Source organism: Ovis aries, chromosome 5 (genome assembly GCF_016772045.2).
Source record: "Ovis aries strain OAR_USU_Benz2616 breed Rambouillet chromosome 5, ARS-UI_Ramb_v3.0, whole genome shotgun sequence".
Taxonomy (NCBI): domain Eukaryota; kingdom Metazoa; phylum Chordata; class Mammalia; order Artiodactyla; family Bovidae; genus Ovis; species Ovis aries.
In genome coordinates, this window is record NC_056058.1 from 15,168,502 (window position 1) to 15,195,105 (window position 26,604).

Here is a 26,604-nt window from a genome sequence, read left to right on the forward strand (position 1 = left end):
TGTCATATATAGCTTTTATTATGTTGAGGAATGTTCCTTGTATTCCTGCTTTCTGGAGAGTTTTTATCATAAATGGATGTTGAATTTTGTCAAAGGCTTTCTCTGCATCTATTGAGATAATGACATGGCTTTTATTTTTCAATTTGTTAATGTGGTGAATTACATTGATTGATTTGCGGAAATTGAAGAATCCTTGCATCCCTGGGATAAAGCCCACTTGGTCGTGGTGTAGGATCTTTTTAATGTGTTGTTGGATTCTGATTAAGTTGAGTCTTTTATTTTTTCCAGCTTTATTGAGGAATACTTGACAAATATAACTGTACATACTTAAAGTATGTGACTTGATGATTTTTCTTTAAAGACTTTACTATGAACATCCTCGGCTTCCCTGGTGGCTCAGTGGTAAAGAATCTGCCTGCCAGTGCAGGAGACACTGGTTTGATCTCTGGGTTGGGAGGAATCCCCTGGAGGAGAAAGTGCCAACCCACTTCAATATTTGTTCCTGGAAAATTCCATGGATGGAGGAGCCTGGCTGGCTCTGGTCCATGGGATTGTAAAGAGACACGTTTATTTGTTCATTTCCCAAGAGTAAATACGGCTACAGTTTTTTTTTTTAAATCACTTTTTAGTCTATTGAAGGAATAATTCCCATCATGTAATTTTTGGAGTAACTCTTAACCAAAGACTGGGTTGAATTTCAAATCTCCATCAGCAATTCCTGATAAATCAGCCTGGGCAGAAAGAACTGATTGTAAAAGCCATACTTTTTCACTACTACGTTTATAGGTATGATCAGTAGAAATTTCTAGGTGCTCAAACAAGTGGATACTTTGCCCACCTGTATATGGTGAAACGTGAAGTTCACGGGTTTGGCCAGGGAACAATTCTTCTTGCATCCTGTGGTACCACTTATCACCTTGGAATTCAGTTGAAAGTGATCCAGCTTTTCATTAAGAGTTAGGTTTTCCTTAGACACAAAGGAGCCATCTAAGATGGATTCGAAAGACTTGTAAGAAATAAAGACCACAGCACCTGAAAGGAAGCAAAGAACCGATGAACCTGAGGAGGAGACTGGGGAATGTGTTGCCAGTTAAGGATTTATCTGGCCAGTTTCTTAGGAGTCAGATATGGAATGTAGGACTCTGAATCCTAATTTATTAGACCATACATCCTTGAAAAATAGATGGGAGATATTCCAAAATCTTTCCACTTGCAGGATGTTATGGCTATGTCTGGATTCTAGTAGAGATATCCCCTCTGTCCCTAGCAGCACAGTTTACAATAGTCAAGATACGGAAGCAATCTAAGTGTCCTCCCATAGATGAATGGATAAAGAAGTGGTATATATACACAATGGAATATTACACAACCATAAAAAGAATGAAGTCTTTCCATTTGCAGCAACATGGATGGACCTGGAGGGTATGATGTTATGTTAGCGAAATAAGTCAGACAGAGAAAAACAAATCCCACATGATTTCACTTTTATGTAGAATCTAAAACACAAGACAAAAGAGAAACAGATTCATGGACACAGAAAACAAAGTGGTGGTTTTGAGAGGAGAGAATATGAAGGGGGCATGGGGAGAAGAAGGGTGATGGGGATTAAGAGGTACCAACTTTCAGCTGCAAAATATATGTCACAAAGATGTAATTACAAATAGAGAATATAGTCAAGGATATTGTAACAATTTTGTATACTGAGGTGATCATTCATAACGTATAAAAGCATCAGATCAGCCTGTTGTATTCCTGAAATTGAGCTTCCCTGGTAAAGAATTCCCTGGTAAAGAATTGCTGCTCAGTGGTAAAGAATTCGCCTGTAGTGCAGGAGCCACAGGTGACATGGGTTCGATCCCTGGGTCAGGAAGATCCCTTGGGGGAGGGCATGGAAACTCAAGGCAAGAATACTCCAGTATTCTTACCTTGAGAATCCCCATGGACAGAGAAGCCTGGTGGGCTATAGTCCATAGGGTGGCACAAAGTTGGACAGAACTGAAGCGACCTAGCATGCACGCCTGCATGAAATTAGTATAATATTGTGTATTAATTGTTAATATAACTCAATAAAAAATGAGTAAGTTTCCCTGCTCCCAATTCTAGAGATGTTGAGATAATTTAGGTAATTTCTGTTACCTCCAGTTCCTCCTCCAGTGACAATAGTGCAATCGATGTCCATTGTCTCCTTTTCAATCTGTAATTTAACTATCTCATTTTCTGTTTTGCAACCATTCTTGATGGTCAGCGCTTCAATAACTAAAACAAACAAACAAACAAACAAAAAAACAGAAAATCTGCATGAATGTTGGAAATCCTTATAAACACTTATTTTAAAATATAATCTCCTGTCCATCTCATTTGAAAAAATGACAAGGACTTCCCTGGTGCCCAGTGGTTAGGAATCCATGCTCCCAATGCAAGGGGTATGGGTTTGATCCCTGTTCAGGGAACCAAGATCCCACATGCTGCATGGTATGGCAGAAAAATAAATAAAAATTAAATTAAAAAAATGACAACTGTAGGAGCTTCAGATGAAAACTGGAGTTTGGGTGATGGAGTTGGAGTGGACACATAGAAGCTGTTGGCTTTATTTGGGTACCCAGTCTCTTATTGGAGGGAACAAATTCAATATATAAATAACCTCAGATATGCAAGGAAACCTGGCATGCTGCAGTACATGGGGTCGCAGAGTTGGACACAAAGGAATGACTGAACTTACTTATGTAGATGACACCACTCTTACAGCAGAAAGCAAAGAGGAACTAAAGAGCCTCTTGAAGAAGGTGAAAGAGGAGAGTGAAAAAATTGGCTTAAAACTCAACATTCAAAAAACTAAGATCCTGGCATCTGGTCCCATCACTTCATGCAAATAGATGGGGAAACAATGGAAACAGTGATGGACTTTACTTTCTTGGACTTCAAGATCATTGTGGACAGTGACTGCCGTGATGAAATTAAAAGATGCTTGTTCCTTGGAAGAAAAGCTATGACAAAGCTAAACAGCATATTAAGCAGAGACATTACTTTGCCAACAAAGGTCTGTATAGTCAAAGCTATGGTTTTTCCAGTAGTTATGTATGGATGTGAGAGCTGGACCATAAAGAAGACTGAACACTGAAGAACTGATGCTCATGAACTGTGGTGTTGGAGAAGACTCTTGAGAGTCCCTTGGACTGCAAGGAGATCAAATCAGTCAATCCTAAAGGAAACACTCCTGAATATTCATTGGAAGGACTAATGCTGAAGCTGAAGCTCAAATCCTTTGGCCACCTGATGCGAAGAGCCGACTCATTAGAAAAGGCCCTGATACTGGGAAAGATCGAAGGTGGCAGGAGAAGGGGGAGACAGAGGATGAGATGGTTGGGTGGCATCACTGACTCAATGGACATGAGTTTGAGCAAGCTTCAGGAGATAGTGAAGGACAAGCAAGTCTGGCTGCTGCAGTCCATGGGGTCACAAAGAGTCGGACATGACTGAGTGACTGAACAACAATATGTCATTTACTATTGATACTTTGGGCTTCCCAGGTGGCTCAGAGGTAAAGAATCTGCCTGCCAATGCAGGAGATGCCAGAGATGCGAATTCTGTCCCTGGGTCAGGAAGATCCTTTGGTGAGGAAATGGCAACCCGCTCTAGTATTCTTCCCTGGGAAATCCCATGGACAGAGGAACTTGGCAGGCTACAGTCCATGGGGTCTCAAAGGGTTGGATGTGACTTTGCGACTAAAAACTAACAACAAATAAAATAGATAACTAATGAGAAGCTACTTTCTAGCACAGGAGACTCTACTCAGTGCTCTGTGGTGACCTAAATGGGAAGGAAATAGAAAAAAAAGTAGCTGACTCACCTTGCTATATAGTTGAAACTAACACAACACTGCAAGGCGACCATACTCCCAAAAAACTTAATTAAAAAAAGAATCATAAGACATCTTCTTTCTTCCCTTCATCTCTCCATACTCACTCTTCAGCTTCTTTTGTTTTGAATAAGCTAAATATTTTCATCATCTACATATTAATCAACTTCAGCACCAAACTTTCTCTTTCTCTCAAACTCCACATGCATCCTGGCAGCAAATCCAGACCTTTTGCTAAAAAGACACCAACCTTGGTGTGAATCTGATTTGGGGCACTGACTTCATCTGGCCCACCAGGAGATCTCTCCTGGCTCATCCCAATCATCTAACTGCATTCATTGTTCTCCCAGAGCAGCCAGTGGGATCCTTTCAAAATGTGAATCAGATAGGGTCTCCCTGAATAAAAGTCAGTGCTGTTACAATTCCCAGGAGGACCCTGCTTGATCTTGCCTTGCATCAGTTCCTTGTCCAGTCACCTTCAGTCACTCTGCAAGTATCTCCAAAACACCAGGAATGCTCACCTCAAGCCCTCTGACCATATCATTCACCCCCAGATATGCATGTAGCTTACTTTTTCTTCTTCAAGTCTTCTCACAAATCTGCCTTCTTTCCAAGCCTACTCTATTCACTCTAATTAGCATCACAAACTGCTTCCCTGACATTCGCTATATTCCTCACCTCCTCTCTAATACAGAGAAGTTTGAGTACATCAAAAGTGAAAACATCTCCACTCAAACATCCTTTCAACAAACCACAGATTGGCAGAAGATATTTAGAGACATAAATGAGGTCCATCATATGTAAAAAGCTCCTAAATATCAATAAGATAAAACCCAAAAACACAATGGACAAAGAGTAAAAGGATAAGGGATATTGGACAAAAAATATAAATCAGAATAATCACAAAAAAGAAACCTAATGGCCAGCATAAAATAGAGACATCTAATCCACTAGTAATCAGTGATATGCAGATAAAACTATAGTGAGATATCATTGCTTACACATGATGTCAGCAGGAAAGAAGAGTCTGAAAACTTAGAGGTTGTGAGGGGGATAACTATACTTCACCAAAATAATTTCTTAAAGTGGAAATATCCTCTAATTGATGACAGCACCACAGCTTTTCTGTTCATATATTCATTCATTCATTTGACTATTAGTAAATACTTCTAGGGTGCTTCTCTGATGGCTCATCGGGTAAAGAATTCTCCTACAATGCAGGAGACACAGGAAATTTGGGTTCAATGAGTCAGGAAGATCCTCTGGAGGAGGAAATGGCACCCCACTCCAATATTCTTGCCTGTGGAATTTCATGGACAGAGGAGCCTGGCAGGCTACAGTCCAGAGTCACAAAGAGTCTGACAAGACTGAGTGGCTAAGTACACAGCACAAATCGTTTTAGGCATCAGACACTTGACTAGGTGCTCTTTATGCCCATGGAAGCCTTGCTAATTCTAAGAGTAAAGACTGCTTTATCCTTCAGTGTATCCTTGATAAAGATTTGTACCTAAGAACCCTAGGGTGACTCTAGGATTAAAAGTGACAGTACACATAGCCACAAAAGATTCACTTTAAAAACAGATTAGACTTGAAAGATGAATGGATGGTCCAGTCAAATGAACTTTCAAGCCTCATCCAATGCAAACTTAGGGTTCTGAAGAGAAATAAGATATTTCATGTCAAGTACATACACAGATTTTGCCAGTGTAAAGAAAGAGAAGGCTGTTTTCTGCCTCAACCAGCATTTCCTGAACCCAATTAAGTTTGAGAGTCTGCCTGAGTATCTATGACTGCAGCTTACCCATAAATTGTGACTCTCTCCTCAGCGTTCCTCCTGTGGGTCGATTGAGGGCAGCTTCATAGGCTGCCGACTGCACTCTGTCAAGATACTGTGTCGCAAAACGGGCGGTTTCTTCCTTATGTTCCTGAGATGGCTTGGTGGTGATGTTGCTGAAGTTGCCAAAAGAATCAGCTATTTCCTGCCATACAAATAGTGAGTGTGCAGATGTAGAGAGCAGACTTGTGGTTGCCGAGAGGGAGAGGGGTAGGAGAGGGATAGACTGGAAGTTTGGGATTAACAGATGCTAACTACTATACATAGGATGGATAAAAAACAAGGTCCTACTGTAGAGCACAGGGAACTACATTCACTATCCTGTGATAAACCATAATGGAAAAAAAAATAAATTTAAAAATTGTAAGTGCGTTTATAAAATAGAAACAGACTCACAGATTTCTAAAACAAACTAATGATTATCAAAGGGGAAACACAGGATGCAGAGAGGGACAAATTAGGAAATTGGGATTAACATACACAGACCTACTGTATAGCACAGGGACCTATACTCCACATTCTACAATACCTATATAGGAAAAGGAGCTGTAAAAGAATGAATATATATATATAACTGAATGTCTTTGCTATACACCTGAAACTAACAACATTGTCAATTAACTATACTCCAATAAAAATTTTAAACAAGAACAAAATACTTAGGAATAAATAAAAAATAGAATGTGATATACCAATAAAAATTTTGTAAAGAATGAAAGATGAATAAACAAAAAAGTAGTGGTTGTGAAAATGGCTATTGTCTAGGAGGAAATCATAAAAGGAAACTACTGCTGCTGCTGCTAAGTCGCTTCAGTCGTGTCCGACTCTGTGCGACCCCAGAGACAGCAACCCACCAGGCTCCCCTGTCCCTGGGATTCTCCAGGCAAGAACACTGGAGTGTGTTGCCATTTCCTCCTCTAATGCATGAAAGTGAAAAGGGAAAGTGAAGTCGCTCAGTCGTGTCTGACCCTTTGCGACCCCATGGACTGCAGCCCACCAGGCTCCTCTGTCCATGGGATTTTCCAGGCAGGAGTACAATTACAGTTTCTATTTTCCAGATATTTCTTGAAAGCTTCCATAACTAAGAGCTTTCTCTGGGAATATTTCTATTGCCTAATAGCAGAAGAAGGGAACAGTGTAGGGAAAAGGCGTGAATGTTTAAACAAAGATGGAAGAAACTCAGACCTTACACTCTCACTTCATTCCATTGTGAAGTAATTGAATGTTTTTAATTCACTGGTCCTAGATTTTGCATCACCTTCTACCTGGTTTCCTGGGTGGAGACGATCCCCTGGAGGAGGAAATGGCAACCCTCTCCAGTATTCCTGCCTGGAAAGTCCCATGGACAGAGGAGCCTGGTGGGCTATAGTCCGTGGGGTTGCCAGGAGTCGGACACGACTGAGCGACTGAGAACGTACCCATGCTACCTGGTCTCACCTTTGCTTTTCTGCTAAATTCCCCTGCATTTGTGCTTTCTCTTACAGCTTTTTAGTATACCCCTGAAGAAACAGTCAATTGTCATCCAATATGGGAAAATGTTTATTTTCAGAAAAGAGGGAAGGGAGAGACCTCTAGAGATAAGGTTAAAAATCGACACGTGCAGTTTGGATTTGTCCTGTGATGTGGAGACCCAGAAAGGAAAAACAATTTGTCCCATCTAACTTATAATTAATTCCTTCAGGCATATTGGAGGAAGGAAAAGATGGAGACTTATCTACTGTGAGAAAACATTCACAGAAACTGGGAATGATTTCAAACCTGTAACACAAGTGTGACGTTGTTATCTTCTGGTACTCCTTTGGTCACCATGGAAACAGGGGTATTTGGGTCCTTGGTGGTGCCCTAAAAGGAAAGAATAGAAACATGTCATTGGCTTTCATTCAGTTAGACGCATCCAGAGGTTGTTCTCAAGTTCTCAGAAGCTTTATTAAAACAGTTGGTCCTGGCAGAGAAATACTCTCACATATCTGTGAATGCAAGATGGCAAAATTAAACATACTTGCTGGAGTTTAACACACACACAATCTAAATAAAGTTCAATACATTGTTTTGGGACTAGTGGGTATCCATTTGAAAAGAGTGAATCAGTTCAACACCCACCTCATTACTCTCAAAAATAATTTCTAGAGAGCTTACCTGTCAAAAATGCCTAAATATTCCCAACTATTAAGTTAATATCTTTTTTCTCACTGAGAAAATTAAAATTGGAGGAGGGGCAATTTGAATATATCAACTTCGGGGGATGGAAGTGAAACAATCAAATGCCATTCATAATGGTCAAAATATTAAAATTTATTTCTATTTTTATATATTTTATATAAAATATTTATTTCTATATAACCTTTGTGTATAAGAGATAATGATGTAAACATGTCTTTCCACTGTCCATGTTAACAAAAACAATCTTTATAACATATTCACCTTTATTCTTTTTTCCCCAGCTTTATTTATTCTCCTCCCACTCTACTGTTTTTTCTGGTTTGTGTGTAATTTCTTTTTTTAAAAATTAATTAATTAATTTTAATTGGAGTATACAATATTGTGGGGATTTTGCCATACATCAGCATGAATCAGCCATGGGTGTACATGTGTCCCCCAATCCTGATTCCCCCTCCCTCTTCCCTCCCCATCCCATCTTTCTGCATTGTTCCAGAGCACCGGCTTTGAGTGCCCTGCTTCATCCATTGAACGTGCACTGTTCATCTATTTTGCATTTGATAATATACATGTATCAATGCTATTCTCGCAAATCATCCCACCCTCGCCTTCTCCCACATAGTCCAAAAGTCTGTTCTTTACATCTGTGTCTCTTTTGCGGTCTTGCATATAGGGTCATCATTACCATCTTTCTAAATTCCATATATATGTGTTAATATACTGTATTGGCATTTCTCTTTCTGACTTACTTCACTCTGTATAATAGACTCCAGTTTCCTCCACCTCATTGAATTGACTCAAATGTGTTCTTTTTTATAGCTAATATTTCATTTACCTTTATTTTTGACTGTGACTAGAGACAGTCTGTTTTCCAAAAGTGCACTTTAACCTACATGGTCTAGAAGGCATGTTTTTTAAGTCCTATAAGTTCTATATGACACTGGGCAATTTAGATCAAACTGCAAATAACTTAATGAAACAAAGGATTGAATTTTGAAAATTCATCTTATGGGTGTAATATTGATTTCCATATTGTCCCGATGTAACATACGTTTGTTTTGTAAGTCACTTTTGAAAGATTTCTTTGCAATAACACACAGCACTTGCAACAGTGAAATTATATCAACCATAATGATGGTTAAATTGAGGGGGTGTGGATGCTTACTGTTTTTTTTTTTTTTATAATAATATGGCCATGCCATTTAGCATGCGAAATCTTAGTTCTGTGACCAGGGATTGGACGCACAGAATCTTAACCACTGGACCACCAGGGAAGTCCCAGATGGCGTCTTTTTTATAATTAATTCTGTACAGAACTAGTGTTGACTGAGAACACTTCATGGCTGCCATATATTCTCCAAACAATACATTGTTGCTCAGAAAGAAAGCAATCGCTAAAACAAAATATGGAAGAAATGGGAGATGATGCAAAAATATTAATATCAAGAAACACCTTTTTATCCCCAGAGACCATTATGTATATGTGCGCTGGCAGGTGTGGGGAGATTGATTTGAATGCTTGTTTTATATTTTATATTTAAGCATATTCCCTCTAAGAGTATTTTATTTGTAATTACTGTTTATTTCCACATACTGGTGGTGGGCACCAAACACAGACTTACAAAGATGGAAACATACCTGTTGTTTATAGTCTTCCGAAAATGTAACTTGGGTTGGGATAGGGGACCTAGGGTTGATTCCTAGAAATAGAATGAGAATTCAAAAAAAAAAAAAAAAGAAAAACAGAAATGTTTCTTCCCAGTCTGAAATTGGGAAAATTTCCCTCCCAACTTTTCCTTTTTCCAACTTCCTTCCAGCTTTCTTTACAAAAGGGATTATGGGATTTCTGCTTCTCAGTCATGCCTGCTGGTTGTCATGCCTGCTAACCAATTGAAGTGTTTGTGTGTATATGTGTGTGTTTGTGTGTGTGTTAGTCGCTTATTTATATCTGAGTCTTTGTGCCCCCATGGACTGTAGCCCACCAGACTCCTCTGTCCATAGACTTCTCCAGGCAAGAATACTGGATTGCCATTCCCTTCTCCAGGGTATCTTCCTCAGGGATCAAACCTGGGTCTCCTGCATTGCAGACAGATTGTTTGAGCAACCAGGGAAGCCCAAAACTGAAGTATAGTTTATTTATAATACTGTATTAGTTTCAGGTATATAACATAGTGATTCAATATTTTTATATAGATTATACCCCATTTAAAATGATCACAAAGTAATGGGTATATTTCCCTCTGCTATATAATATATCCTTGTTGCTTATTTACTTTATACATACTTGTTTGTACCTCTTAATTCTATACCCCTATCTTGCCCCTCCCCCTTCTTCTCCCCACTGGAGCCACTAGTTTGTTCTCTATATCTGTGAGTCTGTTTCTGTTTTGTTATATATCTATTTGTTTTATTTCTTAGAGTCCACATGTAAGTAATATCATAATGTGTTTGTCTGACTTATTTCACTAAGCATAATACTCTGTAGTCCATATTGTTGCAAATGTCAGAATTTCATCCTTTTTTATGGCTGAGTAGTATTCCATTCTGTGTATATCTATATCTGTCTGTCTGTATATCTCAGATCTTCTTTATCCATTTATCTGTTGATGGGCACAGATTGCTTCTGTATCTTGGCTATTGTAAACACTACTGCTATGAACACTGGGATGAATGTATCTTTTCAAATTAATGTGTTTGTTCTCTTCAGATATGTACCCAGGAGTGGAATTGCTGGATCATATCGCAGTTCTTTGTTTAGTATTTTGAGGAAACTCCATATTGTTTTCCATAAAGTGAAAGTGAAGTCACTTAGTCATGTCCGCCTCTTTGCAACCCTGTGGTCTGTAGCCTGCCAGGCTTCTCCTCTGTCCATGGGATTTTCCAGGCAAGAATACTGGAGTGAGCTGCCACTTTTTTCTCCAAGGGATATGCCTGACACAGGGATCGAACTCAGGTCTCCCACACTGCAGGCAGATTCTTTACCCTCTGAGCCACCAGGGAATCCCTGTTTTCCATAGTGACAAATTCCACCGACAATGTACAAGGGTTTCCTTTACTCCACATCCTCTCCAACATTTATCTGTAGACTTTCTGATGATAGCCATTCTGATAGGTGTGAGGTGTTACTTCATTGCGGTTTTGATTTGCATTGCTCTGATGATCAGCAATGTTAAACATCTTTCCATGTGCCTGTTGACCATCTGTATTTCTTTTTTGGAAAAATGTCTATTCGAATCTTTTGCTGAGGGATACTAATCCCTAATCCATCTTATCATTTGTAAATATTTTCTCCTATTATGTGGGTTTTTTCTTTTTTTTTAAAACTTTTTATTTTATATCAGAGTATAGTTGATTAACAATGTTGTATTAGTTTCAGGAGTACAGCAAAGTGCTTTAGTTATATATATATGTCTCTATTCTTTTATAAAAATAATTTGTCTTTTTGTTTTTTAATTGAGTTGCCCTAAGTTTTAATATTTCAATAGAAGTCAGAAAGACAAGTTAAAATACGAATAAATTGGCAACCACTAGGGGGAGTCTTTTGTGTTACCTTAACAGGAGCTGCACATTTGGAAGGCACCTCTGCTCAGTAGTAAAGAACTGCCTGCCAAAGCAGGAGACGCAGGAGGCCTGGATTCGAACCCTGGATCAGGAAGATCCTCCTAGAGGATCCCAACCCACTCCAGTACTCTTGCCTGGAGAATCCCACGGACAGAGGAGCCTGGGGCTGCAGTGCATGGGGTCGCAAAGAATAGAACATGATTGAAGCGACTGAGCGCTCGTAAACATGTGTGCACACATACGTGTTAAGCACACAGAAACACACATAGGCAGCTGTATCAAAGGACAGTGTTTAGATACTGAGGAATTGAAGGGTTATTAGCACACTGAAGTCAGATCCATACTGATGCATTGTTTTCCTCCACTTGTTTACCTCAACTCTTTCCCTCGGAAAATTTTCACCCGAAGGCATCAGGGAATCTGCTTACTTATGCAAGTTCCTCCGGAGTCAGTAAATTGAGTTCCCCCATCAGGTGTCTCAAACCCAGGATTGCAGACACATAAGTAGCTTCCCCGGGTGTTCTTACACCGGGCTGTCGGTGAACACAGTGCAGGGTTCAGGCATTCATTCTTATCTGTGGCAGGAAAAGGATGAAAAGTGAATCGGTCAGTGACAGGGCTCCATGGGGTCACTCAGGGCTCCATGAGTTCACTTTTTCATGCCACCTTTGTGGCATGTCCAGCACACAGGTCACAGTCTGCGCATTTCAAGGCACTCACCTTGGTTTGCTCAAGGCTGTCTCAATATAAAGCTGAAAGTTTTGCCTCTAGAAAACCACTGATTGCCAACCCAACCAAGACGTTCAGCCAGTGTCAGAGCAGTGAACAGGATTACTCGTATTTACTTTCCATTTCTAAAATTAATTTTTATTGGAGTATACAAAACATTTTTTTTCTAGTGTTGAAGCCCATCCATGAGGATGATGACAGGCAGATAGATTCTTTACTGTCTCAGTCATCAGGGAAGCCCGAATACCATGTTAATGAAGGATAACTACCAGCAAGGGAAATTAAAGAGTAGAATAATTAGTTAGATGAGATGATTAGATAGCATCACTGATTCAATGCACATGAATCTGAGCAAACTCTTGGAGACAGTTAAAGACAGGGAAGCCTGGCATGCTGCAGTCCATGGAGTTGCAAAGAGCTGGATAAAACTAAGCGACTGAACAACAACAATAAATACCTCTATAAAAAATTTTTAATTAAAAAAAGTTTAAAACATATTTGGGCTTCCCTGGTGGCTCAGACTGTAATGAATCTGCCTGCAATGTGGGAGACCAGGGTTTGATCTCTGGGTCGGGAATATCCTTTGGAGAAGGAAATGGCAACCCACTCCAGCATTCTTGCCTGGAGAATCCCATGGACAGAGCAGCCTGGCGGGCTACAGTCCATGGGATCGCAAAGAATGGAACTAGCTGAAGTGACTGACACACACACATACATGTTATGCACACATAAACAGCTATATCAAATGACAGTGTTTAGGTACTGAGGAATTGAAAGGTTATTAGCATACGGAAGTAAGATCTGTACTGATGCATTGTTTGTTTTGGTCAACTCTTTCTCTAAGGAAATTTTCACCAGAAGGCGTCAGAGAATCTGCTTACCTATGCAAGTTCCTCTGGAGCCAGTAAATTGAGCTCTCCGATCAGGCGTCTCAAACCCAGGATTGCAGACACATAAGTAGCTTCCCCGGGTGTTCTTACACGTGGCTGTCAGTGGGCACGCTGTGCTGTTCAGGCATTCATTCTTATCTGTGGCAGGAAAAGGATGAAAAGTGAATCAGTCAGTGACAGGGCTCCATGGGGTCACTCAGGGCTTCATGGGGTCACTCAGGGCTCCATGAGTTCACCTTTTCATGCCACCTTTGTGGCATGTCCAGCACACAGGTCACAGTCTGTGCATTTTAAGGCACTCACCTTGGTGTGCTCAAGGCTGTCTCAATATAAAGCTGAAAGTTTTGCCTCTAGAAAACCACTGATTGCCAACCCAACCAAGATATTCAGCCAGTGTCAGAGCAGTGAACAGGATTACTCGTATTTACTTCCCATTTCTAAAATCAATTTTTCTTGGAGTATATAAAACTTTTTTTTTCTAGTGTTGAAGCCCATCCATGAGGATGATGACAGGAAGATAGATTCTTTACTGTCTCAGTCATCAGAGAAGCCCTGCTGCTGCTGCTAAGTCGCTTCAGTCATGTTCAACTCTGTGCAAGCCCATAGACGGCAGCCCACCAGGCTCCCATGTCCCTGGGATTCTCCAGGCAAGAACACTGGAGTGGGTTGCCATTTCCTTCTCCAAAGCATGAAAGTGAAAAGTGAAAGTGAAGTTGCTCCGTCGTGTCCGACTCTTAGCGACCCCATGGACTGCAGCCTACCAGGCTCCTCCATCCATGGGATTTTCCAGGCAAGAGTACTGGAGTGGGGTGCCATTGCCTTCTTCCAAGGGAAGCCCGAATACCATGTTAATGAAGGGTAACTACCAGCAAGGGAAATTAAAGAGTAGAATAATCAGTTAGATGAGATGGTTAGATAGCATCACTGACTCAATGCACATGAATCTGAGCAAACTCTGGGAGACAGTTAAAGACAGGGAAGCCTGGCATGCTGCAGTCCATGGAGTTGCAAAGAGCTGGATAAAACTAAGTGACTGAACAACAACAATAAATACTTAAATAAAATTTTTTAATTAAAAATAAAAAAAAGTTTAAAACATATTTGGGCTTCCCTGGTGGCTCAGACTGTAATGAATCTGCCTGCAATGTGGGAGACCAGGGTTTGATCTCTGGGTCGGGAATATCCCTTGGAGAAGGAAATGGCAACCCCCTCCAGTATTCTTGCCTGGAGAATCCCATGGACAGAGCAGCCTGGCGGGCTACAGTCCATGGGATTGCAAAGAACGGAACTAGCTGAAGCGACTGACACACACACATACATGTTATGCACACATAAACAGCTATATCAAATGATAGTGCTTAGATACTGAAGAATTGAAAGGTTATTAGCATATGGAAGTAAAGATCTGTACTGATGCGTTGTTTGTTTTGGTCAACTCTTTCTCTAAGGAAATTTTCACCAGAAGGCGTCAGAGAATCTGCTTACCTATGCAAGTTCCTCTGGAGCCAATAAATTGAGTTCCCCCATCAGGTGTCTCAAACCCAGGATTGCAGACACATAAGTAGCTTCCCCGGGTGTTCTTACACGTGGCTGTCAGTGGGCACGCTGTGCTGTTCAGGCATTCATTCTTATCTGTGGCAGGAAAAGGATGAAAAGTGAATCAGTCAGTGACAGGGCTCCATGGGGTCACTCAGGGCTTCATGGGGTCACTCAGGGCTCCATGAGTTTACCTTTCCATGCCACCTCTGTGGCATGTCCAGCACACAGGTCACAGTCTGTGCATTTCAAGACACTCACCTTGGTTTGCTCAAGGCTGTCTCAATATAAAGCTGAAAGTTTTGCCTCTAGAAAACCACCAAGTGCCAACCCAACCGAGATGGTCAGCCAGTGTCAGAGCAGTGAACAGGATTACTCATATTTATTTTCCTTTTTTAAAATCAATTTTTCTTGGAGTATATAAAACTTTTTTTTTCTAGTGTTGGAGCCCATCCATGAGGATGATGACAGGAAGATGGATTCTTTACTGAGTCACCAGGGAAGCCCTAATACCATGTTAATGAAGGGTAACTACAAGCAAGGAAAATAAGAGTAGAATAATCAGTTAGATGAGATGGTTAGATAGCATCACTGACTCAATGGACATGAATCTGAGCAAACTCTGCTGCTGCTGCTAAGTTGCTTCAGTCGTGTCCGACTCTGTGTGACCCCAGAGATGGCAGCCCACCAGGCTCCATCCCTGGGATTCTCCAGGCAAGAACAGTGGAGTGGGTTGTCATTGCCTTCTCCAATCTGGGAGGTAGTTAAAGACAGGAAAGCCTGGCATGCTACAGTCCATGGGGTTGCAAAGAGTTGAACACAACTTAGTGACTGAAAAACAACAATAAATACTTCAAACATTTTTTTTACTTAAAAAAATAGTTAAATACATATTACTTAAAAAAATAGTTTAATATGGGCTTCCCTGGTGGCTCAGACTATAATGAATGTGCCTGCAATGTGGGAGACCTAGGCTCAATCTCTGGGTTGGGAATATCCCTTGGAGAAGGAAAAGTCAACCCATTCTAGTATTCTTCCTGGGAAATCCCATGGACAGAGGAGCCTGGTGGGCTATAGTCCATGGCATTGCAGAGTTGGACATGAATGAGCAACTAACGCTAACTAACATATATATTTCTTTATTGTTTAAAAAACAGTAGAAGGAACAGAGAGTGGTGAGTAGATTTTTAAAGTATGAGTTTAGAAAATATATCTCAGAAGAAGTGACAAAGTGTAAGAGAATATGAAAACACCATACAAGAAATTCCCAAAGCAAACAGTGGGGTGAGATTTAGAAAACAGAATGGAACTCATTGGGCTTCCCAGGTGGTGCTAGTGGTAAAGAATCTACCTGCCAAGGCAGGAGACATGAGAGATGTGGGTTCGATCCCTGGGTCAGGAAAACGGTAATCCACTTCAGTATTCTTGCCTGGAAAGTTTCATGGACAAGAGGAGCTTGGTGGGCTATAGTCCGTGGGGTTGGGGTGTGATGGAGTAACTGAGCATGCATAGCACTCATCTGTGTAGAAAACAATGGAGGAACTAAGACGACTTTCCAATGAGTCCACGTTTTCTGTCTCTTGGGCACAGTTGGTATTCTTATGTTCAGAGTCTACAAGCAATACATTCTGAAGAGGGTGTGGAGAGAAGGGAACCCTCCTACATTGTTGGTAGGAATGTAAATTGATACAGCCACTATGGAGAACAGTGTGGAGTACTTAAAAAAATAAAAATAGTGTTATCATATGATTCCATAATCCTACTCCTGAGAAAATTTCTTTCTACCTAAAAAATAAATATACAAACAACTTTTTAAAATGAGTTGATTTCTCCATTTGAAAAAGTCAGGAACAACATTAGAAAAATCACTAGTGTGTTTTATTTTTTTTTTTTTTTTTTTTTTTTTTGAGAATCTTGTTTTAGTTTATTGATGAATATACAATGTAGAATATACATATATAGGTATTGCAAAGCAAAAAAAAAAATTTAGGTTTTTTTTTTTTTTTTGAGGAATTTGACTGTTTTAATTTGGAATTCCATTTTCCCAGTTGGCTAGCAAGACACATTTGGACAATTCTTATAGTTTCTATTTTCCTGTCTCTGGAGTGAGAGTAAAAACTGGTAGAACTGTAGTCTTAAATGATAGGGATGCAAAGCTTTGATTTTCAACCAATGTTTCATGGGCTTAAAAATCAGCTAAAATCTGATACAAAGGCGGTGTGGTCAAAGGAAGAGGGTTTGTGATTTTGCATTTCTAACAAGCTCCCAAGTGAGGCAGATGCCACAGGCCGACAGACCACAGCTTGAATAACACAGCTGCAGTGCATCTATTAATAAGTATGAGTACACACTCTGAAATGTTGGTTCCTGGTCTCCACTTTCTTTGTCTCACTTTAGAAATTTCTATGAGATAGGAATGGATTTTTGTATTTGTCCTCCATCTCCAATTTGATGAGTTCTCAGTTGAGTTCCTTATTTAAAATATTATGGCTCCTGCCCTTTGTTTAACTCTGCTTGACATTCAGTGATTTGTGACTTTCTCTTTCCTGAGTGTGTTTATAAGAGGATGACTTTGGGATTGAAGACTCTCACTGTCTAGACACAGGGACACAGTAGAAGAACTGTGAATGGCCATTTTATACTGTTTTTCTTTCCTTCTTTCTCTTTTTCTTTTTTTTTTTCTTTTCTGTGTTGTCTTCATATGCTAATAGAGTCAATATCCTCATTTGCTATTTTAATGTTTCTTAGGAGTTTCTCAGAATTTCCTATGGTTTTTATGCTCATTAGTCTTCTACATGAATCAGACATTTCCTGCTATAACATCATGAGGTTTCTCAGTAGACCCTCTTGGCTCTTGGTTGAGTCTTTTGAACAACTTTATTATAACAAAGTTGACTTGAAGCCAGAAGAGACAGAACTCCAGTGTGGGGCTTTCTTTCTAGTTTTATGGGTTTTTTCTCAGAAACCTAATGCCAGTTTAATGAAGTTTTATAGCTATTAATACTCCACCACTCTTGCTGCAGTAAGAAATATGTAACTAAACAATAACTTGAAATAGGTAAATCCATGATTAAGTTACACTAAAAATAATGTCTGTGGGTCATAGTTCATAATTTCCAAATACACATCATTTGGAATGATTGGTAACTGCAGCCTTGTAACTCTTTCAAGGAGAAAAGCTATGAGTTTAAATCACTACATTAAGCTGACAGTGAGACTCATATTTTCTGAGCTAAAGATATATTTTTATGGCCACACAGTGGACTCTGTTTATCACTCATCATAAACCATAGGAAACCATTTTTGTTTTAAATTAGGTGCTCAGGCTTTTGTCCTGTAATCTGTTTCTTTATTTCCCCTTTCCACTTTTGTTGGTCCATTTTCAACAGCTCCCAATTGTCGTCCATTTCCTGAAAATGGCTCATATTTTATATCTCAGCTTCTTTAAAGGTATTTCACCCTAGTTGAGGTCACCTTAATTTACACCTTAAATTATGATTCCAAAGCCAATTTTAATGCTGCTGATATTGAGTAATCCTGCTAAAGAGTCCAATTTTAAAATAAGTAACAGTCTTATCCTAAAATGCCAGACATAAGAAACCCATGAATTTTGCATATCTCTTTAGTACTTTTACTTGTTGAATTAAATTTATTCTCTTCTTTTGAGCCACTTACCCAATTAGGCTTCATTTTACTTCCTACTCTGTGTTTTAGAAGTTAAGTTCTTATAAAACACTTTCTAAAAAGTACTTTCTAAACCGAAGCAATAACATGTTAGAACATATAATGAAAACAAATTTCCATGCACAAATCTTTATAACCTTTTCATTAATTTTTTGCTATAAACACATGTAAATTCTACTAGTTTTTTGAAACCCCAAAACGCAAAATGGTAGTAATAGAATTTTGTGTGAACTCTTTTTTTTTTTTAGTGTATTAGGAAATTTGCTTCTTGGAAGGAAAGCTATGACAAATCTAGACATCATATTAAAAAGCAGAGACATCATTTTGCCAATGCCAACAAAGGTCTGTATAGTCTAAACTATGATTTTTCCAGTAGTCGTATACGGATGTGAGAGTTGGATCATGAAGAAGGCTGTGCACCAAAGAATTGATGCCTTCAAATTGTGACGCTGGAGAAGACTCTTGAGAGTCCCTTAGACAGCAAGGAGATCAAATCAATTGATTCTAAAGGAAATCAGTCCTGAATATTCATTGGAAGGACTAATGCTAAAGCTGAAGCGCCAATACTTTGTCCACCTGAAGTGAAGAGCTAACTCATTGAAAAAGACCCTGATGCTAGGAATGGTTGAAGGCAAAGGAAGAAGAGGGCATCAGAGAATGAGACAGTTAGATAGCATTACCAACTCAATGCATATGAATTTGAGCAAACTCTGGGAGATAGTGAAGGATAGGGAAGCCTGGCATGCTGCAGTCCATGGGGTTGCAAAGAGTAAGACATGACTTAGCAACTGAACAAAAACATTTCCAAATGAGAAAAACTCATTAGGCTATACATGTCTGCCAACCCCTTATTAATATGGACTTTAAAATATTCCAAATTGAGGACAAATGCCTTTTATATATCCCTGGTAACATTCCTTCTCACTTAGTACTTAGATCCAAAGACTATGCAGTCTAAACAAAAAGATCCTTGAGCTAAATAATTTAAGGGCTCTTTAATGCTATTCAACAAAAAATTGTTTTTCATGCCTAGCACATAAGTCTCTACTATCAAAGCCATTGATTTGATAAGTTATTATCAAAATTTAGGTCCAATTTCTCAATAGGAGGGATGAGTAGACCTACTTTTTTTCTAGAATGTTCTTACTGAAATAACACTCACCTATGCACGTCACTCCAGGATCATTAAAATGTCTCTTCCCATTGCTTGATTCATATCCAGATTTACAGGCGCAGAAGTAGCTTCCCACAGTATCAGTGCAGGTGGCTTTCGAAGGGCAGGCCTGGGTATCCAGGCATTCATTCACATCTGTGACTAAGGATCCATCAAAGGTCAAATGAGTGAATTCAGTCCATGTCACTATCCTATCATGCAGGTGTTCAGTCCACTACGGAGTACTCCTTAGGTTCAGCCCTTGGTTTACCTTCTCTTACCCACCAGTTAATGAAAGCACTCCAGGCCCTGGTTCCACAGAGCTTATATTTTTATGAGGGGACAAGGGAACAAATTATCCCCTATGGAAAGGATTGCAAATAGATGTAAGAAGCCAGATTGAGGGCAAGAGGAGAAGGTGACAGAGAAGGGCGTGGCAGAGAATGAGATGGTTGGATGACATCACCAACTCAATGGACATGCTGCTGCTGCTGCTGCTGCTGCTGCTGCTGCTGCTGCTGCTAAGTCGCTTCAGTTGTGTCTGACTCTGTGCGATCCCATAGACAGCAGCCCACCAGGCTCCCCTGTCCTTGTGATTCTCCAGGCAAGAGTACTGGAGTGGGGTGCTATTGCCTTCTCTGTAATGGACATGAGTTTGAGCAAACTCCAGGAGATGGTGAAGGACAGGGAAGTCTGGTGTGCTGCAGTCCATGGGGCCACAAAGAGTCGGACATGACTTAGCAACTGAATACCCACAGGAAGAAGCCCGAGGTGGGATGAATTGAAGTAAGCATTGAAACATATATTACCATATGTAAAATTAGATAGCCAGTGAAAATTTTACTGTATGAAGCATGAAGCTCAAACCCAGTGCTCTGTAACAAATTAAAGGGGTGGGATGGGGTGGGAGGGAGGTTCCAGAGGGAGGGAACATATGTACAGCCATGAGCGTGAGCAAGCTCCAGGAGTTGGTGATGAACAGGGAAGCCTGGCACGTTGCAGTCCATGGGGTCTCAAAGAATTGGACACTGAGCGACTGAACTGAACTGATAGCTGATTCATATTGATGTATGGCAGAAACCAACATAATACCACAAGGCAATTATCCTCCAATTAAAAATAAATTTGAAAAAAAGAAGCCAGAGGCTGAGAGGGTCAGGAAGAGAAATTCTGTAGGATGACCAGGGCAAGTGTGGCTGAGATGACTAAGTATGAGAAAATCTAGCAGAAGGTGGGTTTTTTTTTTTTTTCTTTTTTGGTCCTGCCACATGGCACGTGGGATCTTAGTTCCCCAACCGGAGACTGAACCCGGGTCCTTTGTGTTGAAAGTGTGGAATCTTAACCACTGGACAGCCAGGGAAGTCTCTAGCAGAAGGTTTTCTTGAGCAGTGGGACAGCCATGGGATGGAGACCATCTTGATGTGGAATGGTAGACAGGAGTGAACAGGAAGACAGACTGATCATCCCTGAGTTCAAACTGTAATCTTAGGGGCTTCCCTGGTGGCTCAGTGGTAAAGAATCCACTGGCCAGTTCAGGAGACGTGGGTTCGATTTCTGGTCCAGGAAGATCCCACACACCTTGGAGCAACTGGGCCCACTTGCCACAACTACAGAGCCTATGTGCTGCAAGTACTGAAGCCTAAGTGCCCGATAACAAGAGAGGCCACCACAGTGAGAAGCTGTACCACAGCTAGAGAGTAGCCTCTGCTCTCCGAAACTCGAGAAAAGCCTGTGCAGCGTCAACGACCCAGGAGAGCCAAAAAGAAAATGTTAAAAATATAATCTTAAAAAGTTAATGTCCCATGGCAATCTCCCACTAAATATTCATGAAGATAATACTTTCTTACTATTTTTTTTAATTGGCCAGGAGGCACAGCATGAGGGACCTTAGTTCCCAGAATAGGGATCAAACCCATGCCCCTTGCAGTGAAAACATAGAGTTATAACCATTTGACCACCAGGCAAGCCTCATGATTTTTAATTTGCAGTTTCCCAGGCTAGATTGCATTTTCTTAATTTTTTGCTTTCATTTTATCAGTTACAAGATGAAAATAATTCTACATATTTGGTCATCCTATGATCCAGTGATTCCTCTTAGAGAAATTCTCCCAAGAAAAATGAGAGCATATGTCCACAGAAAGACTTGCACATGAAGTCTTTGTTCAAAAGGCTTCATAGCAGCCCTCTTCATCATAGTTAACCATCAGAAAATCAGAAAATCAGGAGCCCATCAACAGGAAAATGGATCAATAAACTGTGGTATATTAACAAAATGGAATGCTATGTCTGATTGACAAGAGATATTCAGGATGTATTAGGTGAAATAAAAACATATTGTAAAAAGCATAAACTGTGACTGCATTTGTAAATAATACATACATAGTCATATCTGCATTTACCAAATCTTGGTCTGCATCTATATCTATTTACCTATTTATGTATGTAAATGAATGTTTATATTTATGTACGTACTATTTAACATACATAGGCTATTTGCACAAAGAACCCACAAAAATTATATGGAAATAATAAAAGATGATCACTCTTTTTACTGTGACTCAGGTGTTTAAATATACACATATTTACTTAATTACATATATAATATATACTTTAAAATGTGTATACCTATGTATGTATATATATTTAAATATACACCTATTTGTCTATATTTATATTAATATATACTTTAAAAATTACTATATAAATAAGTCAATAGGTACAACATTCTCAGTCACTCAGCCATGTCCAACTCTTTGCAACCCTATGGACTGTAGCCCACTAGGCTACCCTGTCCATGGGATTCTCCAGGCAAGAATACTGGAGTGGGGTGCCATTTCCTACTCCAGGGGGTCTTTCTGACACAAGGATCAAGCTTGTGTCTCCTGTGTCTCCTGCACTGCAGGCAGATTCTTTACTACTGAGCCATCAGGGAAGCCCATAAATAGGTATATATATAAAAATATAAATGTATATTTTATATATTTATATATAGGTAAATAAGTACATATAGGTGTGTATATATATGTACATATATACACAGACATGTATATAGGCATAGCTATATAGAAATATATTAGCATAGGTATATATTTATTTATAGGTGTATATAGGTTTGGATTGTGGCTCAGTGTTAAAGAATCTGCCTGCAGTGAAGAAGCCACAGGAGACACAGGTTCGATCCCTGGGTCAGGAAGATCCCCCGGAGGAGGGCATGGCAACCCACTCCAGTATTCTTGCCCGGAGAATCCCATGGACAGAGGAGCCTGGCAGCTTACAATCCATAAGGTTTTGCAAAGAGTCAGACACAACTGAAGAGACTTAGCGTGCATGCATAATAAAAAGAATTGTTTTCTTTTATTATTTCTATATAATTGTTCTTCTGACTTTTGTGGATTCTTTGTGTAAATAGCCTCAGTTACACAGTAAGAATGAGCCAATAAAGCTATTTCTTTTTAAGCGTCATAAATGTAGCATGGTAAGAAAAACTGTGAAGGCTAGAATTACTTGGAGAGTCACATGAGTTTGAGCAAATGCTTACCATTTCCATATTTCTCTTTTTAACTCTGAGTTTGGGGAAAGCAAAAGTTGTTCTGCTTATCCTCAAACTGCTTTGTAAAGAAACATCTATAGGGACTTTCCTGGCAATCTAGTGGTTAAGATTCCACCTTCCAGTGCAGGGGCTATGGATTTGATCCCTGGTCAGTGAACTAGGGTCCCACATGCCTCAGAGTGTGGTCCAAAACAACAACAACAACAACAACAACAACAACAACAACATCTGTAGAAACACAGGCTACACAAACTATTCCAGATTCATTCTGCCCATCACCCACATACCTTGAAATGATGCTTTAGGAATATTCAGGAAGAAAATTAAGCAGGAAAGTCCTGGGAGAGAAAACAAAAGGGGAGTTAAATTTTTAAAATACTTTCTGGTGGCCTGAATCTGTTGAGGCTGACTTTACTTTCCTCCCCCAAATAGCTCTTGAATACTTTCTCTAAACACATTGAGCACATTCAACACAATTTTGGCCCTCTGGAGACTGGTCGTTGAGCACTAAAAGTCAGTTGATTATGGTCAACACACATTCACAGATTGATAATAATATTTTTGAGATTTCAAGGATAAAAATGGATGAAACAGGGGAAATTTTAGAAAGCTGAATAATACTGACAAATAATTATTTACTTTCAAGCCTTTTATAAGTATATGAAAGAAAGCAAAGTGAAAGTGTTAGTTGCCCAGTCTTTGCGACTTCATGGACTATCTATAGCCCACCAGGTTCTTCTGTCCATGGGATTTTCCAGGCAAGAATACTGAAGAGGATTGTCATTTCCTTCTCCAGGGGATTGTCATGACCCAGGGATCAAACCTGGGCCGCCTGAATCGAATTGCAGGCAGATTCTTTACCGTCTGAGCCACCAAGGAAGCCCCTAGGTAGTTATATAGGTAGCAAAATGTGGCTTCATCAATTGTTGAATTTAACATTCATTAGCAGTTTATTCTATCTGAGAATAATACAGAAGTTAGGTTTTCTCACTGGACAAATGTTTCATAAAAGTCAAAAGAGTTGGAGAATTCCCTGGTCATTCAGTGGTTAGGATTCTGCACTTTTTCTACTGAGGGGCTGGATTGGATTCCTGGTCCGGGAACTAAGATTCTGTGTTTCCCAGTGTGGCCAAAAAAGAAAGTCACAGGGCTTGGACAATTAAATGAGTTTATCGTGGGCAAGTAAATTTAAAAGTATAATTCTAGAAGTCCTCTTGGTATTTTTAGTAAAACAAAAACAAAAACACACATAGCATGGAATGAGGAGCAATTTCAATATGTTTATGAAATACATGTTGGGGCTTCCAAAATTAGGAGCAGGAAGCAAATGTGATTTCTCCGAAACAAGAAGGATACTCATCAATTTTTAGTTCCCATCAAGGTACGTTCATACTGAAAGAGCAACATTGCAATTTTATGAGCAGTTTGCATGCTCAGTAAATTTACAAGCAATTTGCATGCTCCAAGTGGTCAGCTCAGAGACTTAGAGGACTCAAGTATGGAAATTCTGGCTCACTAAGCAAATAGATCCGGAAGAATCAAACTCAGTTTCAGGAAGAAAAATGAGCACAGGACAGCTTTCCATGCCAAAAACCTGGCCCTGACACGAAAGAATCCATTCTTACATGAGATTCATGTTTTGCAAGGGATTCCCAGTTGGGTCAGCAGTAAAGAATCTGCCTGAGAATGCAGCAGTTGCAGGAGATGAGGTGGCAAAGATCTCCTGGAGAAGGAATATACAACCCGCTCCAATATTCTTGCCTGGAAAATCCAGCGGACTGTAGCCTGCCAGGTTCCTCTGTTCATGGGGTTGCAAAGAGTAGGACACGACTGAGCACAGCACAACAACAACCACCCAGAAGCTCACTTTGATCCTATCCTTGTACGATGGAATAAAAGAGATTGCAAGCTTTGAAGAGCCCCGTTGCCTGATAAAATCATTTTGAAGTGACCCATCTTAATTCCTCCAGGTATTTCCATAGGAGACATACCTCAGCCATGGTTTAAAAGAGCAAACCAGGTGGATGCCCCCTGCCCAAGCCACAGTGTTGAAAACAAGACAGAGTATGAGAGTTGAAGTGCCCTTGCTATTTCTACTTAAAGAGAATAAAATATTAAAATTTTTTTATTATTTTTTTTAAAAAATATTTTTAATTGGAGGATAATTGCTCTATAATGTTGTGTTGGCTTCTGCCATACAACAACTTGAGTCACCCATAAGTATACATATGTCATCTGTCTCTTGAACTTCACCCCCACTGCCCCCCACCCCAGTCTACCCCTCAAAGTTGTCACAGAGCACTGAGTGCACTTTCTGTGTTATACAGCATCTCCCCACTAGCTATCTATTTTACACATGATAATGCATATGTTTCAATGCTATTTCTCAATTTGTCTCACCTACTTCTTGCCTCCTTACCCCCCACCTTCCCCATTGTCCACAATTCCATTCTCTGTGCCTGTGTCTATTCCTGCCCTGCAAATAGATTCATCAGTACCTTTTTTCTAGATTCCATATCTACCCATTAATATATAATATCTGTTTTTCCTAAGAGAGAATAAAATATTTTAACGACTTACCACTCAAAGGCAAAAAGATACTTCGAGCCATCATGACAAAATGAAAAGAGAAATAGGAACTTATATGTCTTTATCTCTGGTGTTTCTCAAGAAGAATTGGGGATTTTGTAACAGCTACTGTGGGACCATCTTCTAGTATTCTAATGAGAAACTAAAGAGAACAGTTTTTTTTTTTTTAAATACAGAAACAGAGACAGTCAACTGAAGGATACAACTTCCTCTGAAATGCATTTGAAAAAATAAGATGAATGTCAGAAAATTACTAGAGCTAATCAGTGAATTTATTATAGTTGCAGGATACAAAATCAATACACAGAAATCACTTGCATTTCTATATACTAACAATGACAAACTGGAAAGAGAAATTGAGGAATCAATCCCATTCACTATTGCAACAAAAAGAATTAAATATCTAGGAATAAACTTACCTAAGGAAACAAAAGAACTGTTACACAGAAAGTTATAAGATACTAAGGAAAGAATCAAAGACGACATAAGCAGATGGAGAGATATTCCATGTTCCTGGGTAGAAAGAATCAATATTGTGAAAATGACTATACTACCAAATGCAACCTACAGATTCAGTGTGATTCCTATCAAATTCCAAATGAAAATTTTCACAGAACTAGAACAAAAAATTACACATTTCTTGTGGAAACACAAAAGACCCCAAATAGCCAAAGCAGTCTTGAGAAAGACGAATGGAACTGGAGGAAGAAACCTTCCTGACTTCAGATTATACTACTAAGCTACAGTCATCAACACCATATGGTACTGGCACAGAAACAGAAATATAGACCAATGGAACAAGATAGAAATCCCAGAAGTAAATCCATGCACCTATGGGTACTTCATTTTTGACAAAGGAGGCAAGAATATACAATGTGGTAAAGATAGCCTCTTCAATAAATAGTGCTGGGAAAACTGGACAGCTACATGTAAAAAAAATGAAATTAGAACACTTCCTAACACCATACACAAAGATAAACTCAAAATGGATTAAAGACCTAAATGTAAGACCAGAAGCTATGAAACTCTTAGAGGAAAACATAGGCCGAACACTCGATGACATGA

General features: G+C 39.6%; 1 protein-coding gene across 2 annotated transcripts in view; it reads right to left on the reverse strand.

The window, feature by feature from the left end:
- The window catches only part of LOC101106326 (adhesion G protein-coupled receptor E3-like), a 142,939-nt gene extending 117,311 nt beyond the window's left edge, over nt 1–25,628 (reverse strand). The window contains exons 1-11 of one of the 2 annotated variants that reach the window (XM_042250060.2): nt 25,531–25,628; nt 23,238–23,288; nt 19,410–19,562; nt 14,513–14,659; nt 13,019–13,165; nt 11,837–11,983; nt 9,486–9,547; nt 7,449–7,532; nt 5,658–5,835; nt 2,137–2,256; nt 839–1,032 (exon numbers count right to left, since the gene is read on the reverse strand). In XM_042250060.2, the coding sequence (XP_042105994.1) occupies nt 839–1,032; nt 2,137–2,256; nt 5,658–5,835; nt 7,449–7,532; nt 9,486–9,547; nt 11,837–11,983; nt 13,019–13,165; nt 14,513–14,659; nt 19,410–19,562; nt 23,238–23,288; nt 25,531–25,564 (1,317 nt within the window). In that variant the 5' untranslated portion in view covers nt 25,565–25,628. The remainder of the gene's footprint in view (nt 1–838; nt 1,033–2,136; nt 2,257–5,657; nt 5,836–7,448; nt 7,533–9,485; nt 9,548–11,836; nt 11,984–13,018; nt 13,166–14,512; nt 14,660–19,409; nt 19,563–23,237; nt 23,289–25,530) is intronic. The other variant, XM_060416301.1, reaches the window with a different exon arrangement.
- Between the last annotated feature and the right edge of the window lie 976 nt (nt 25,629–26,604).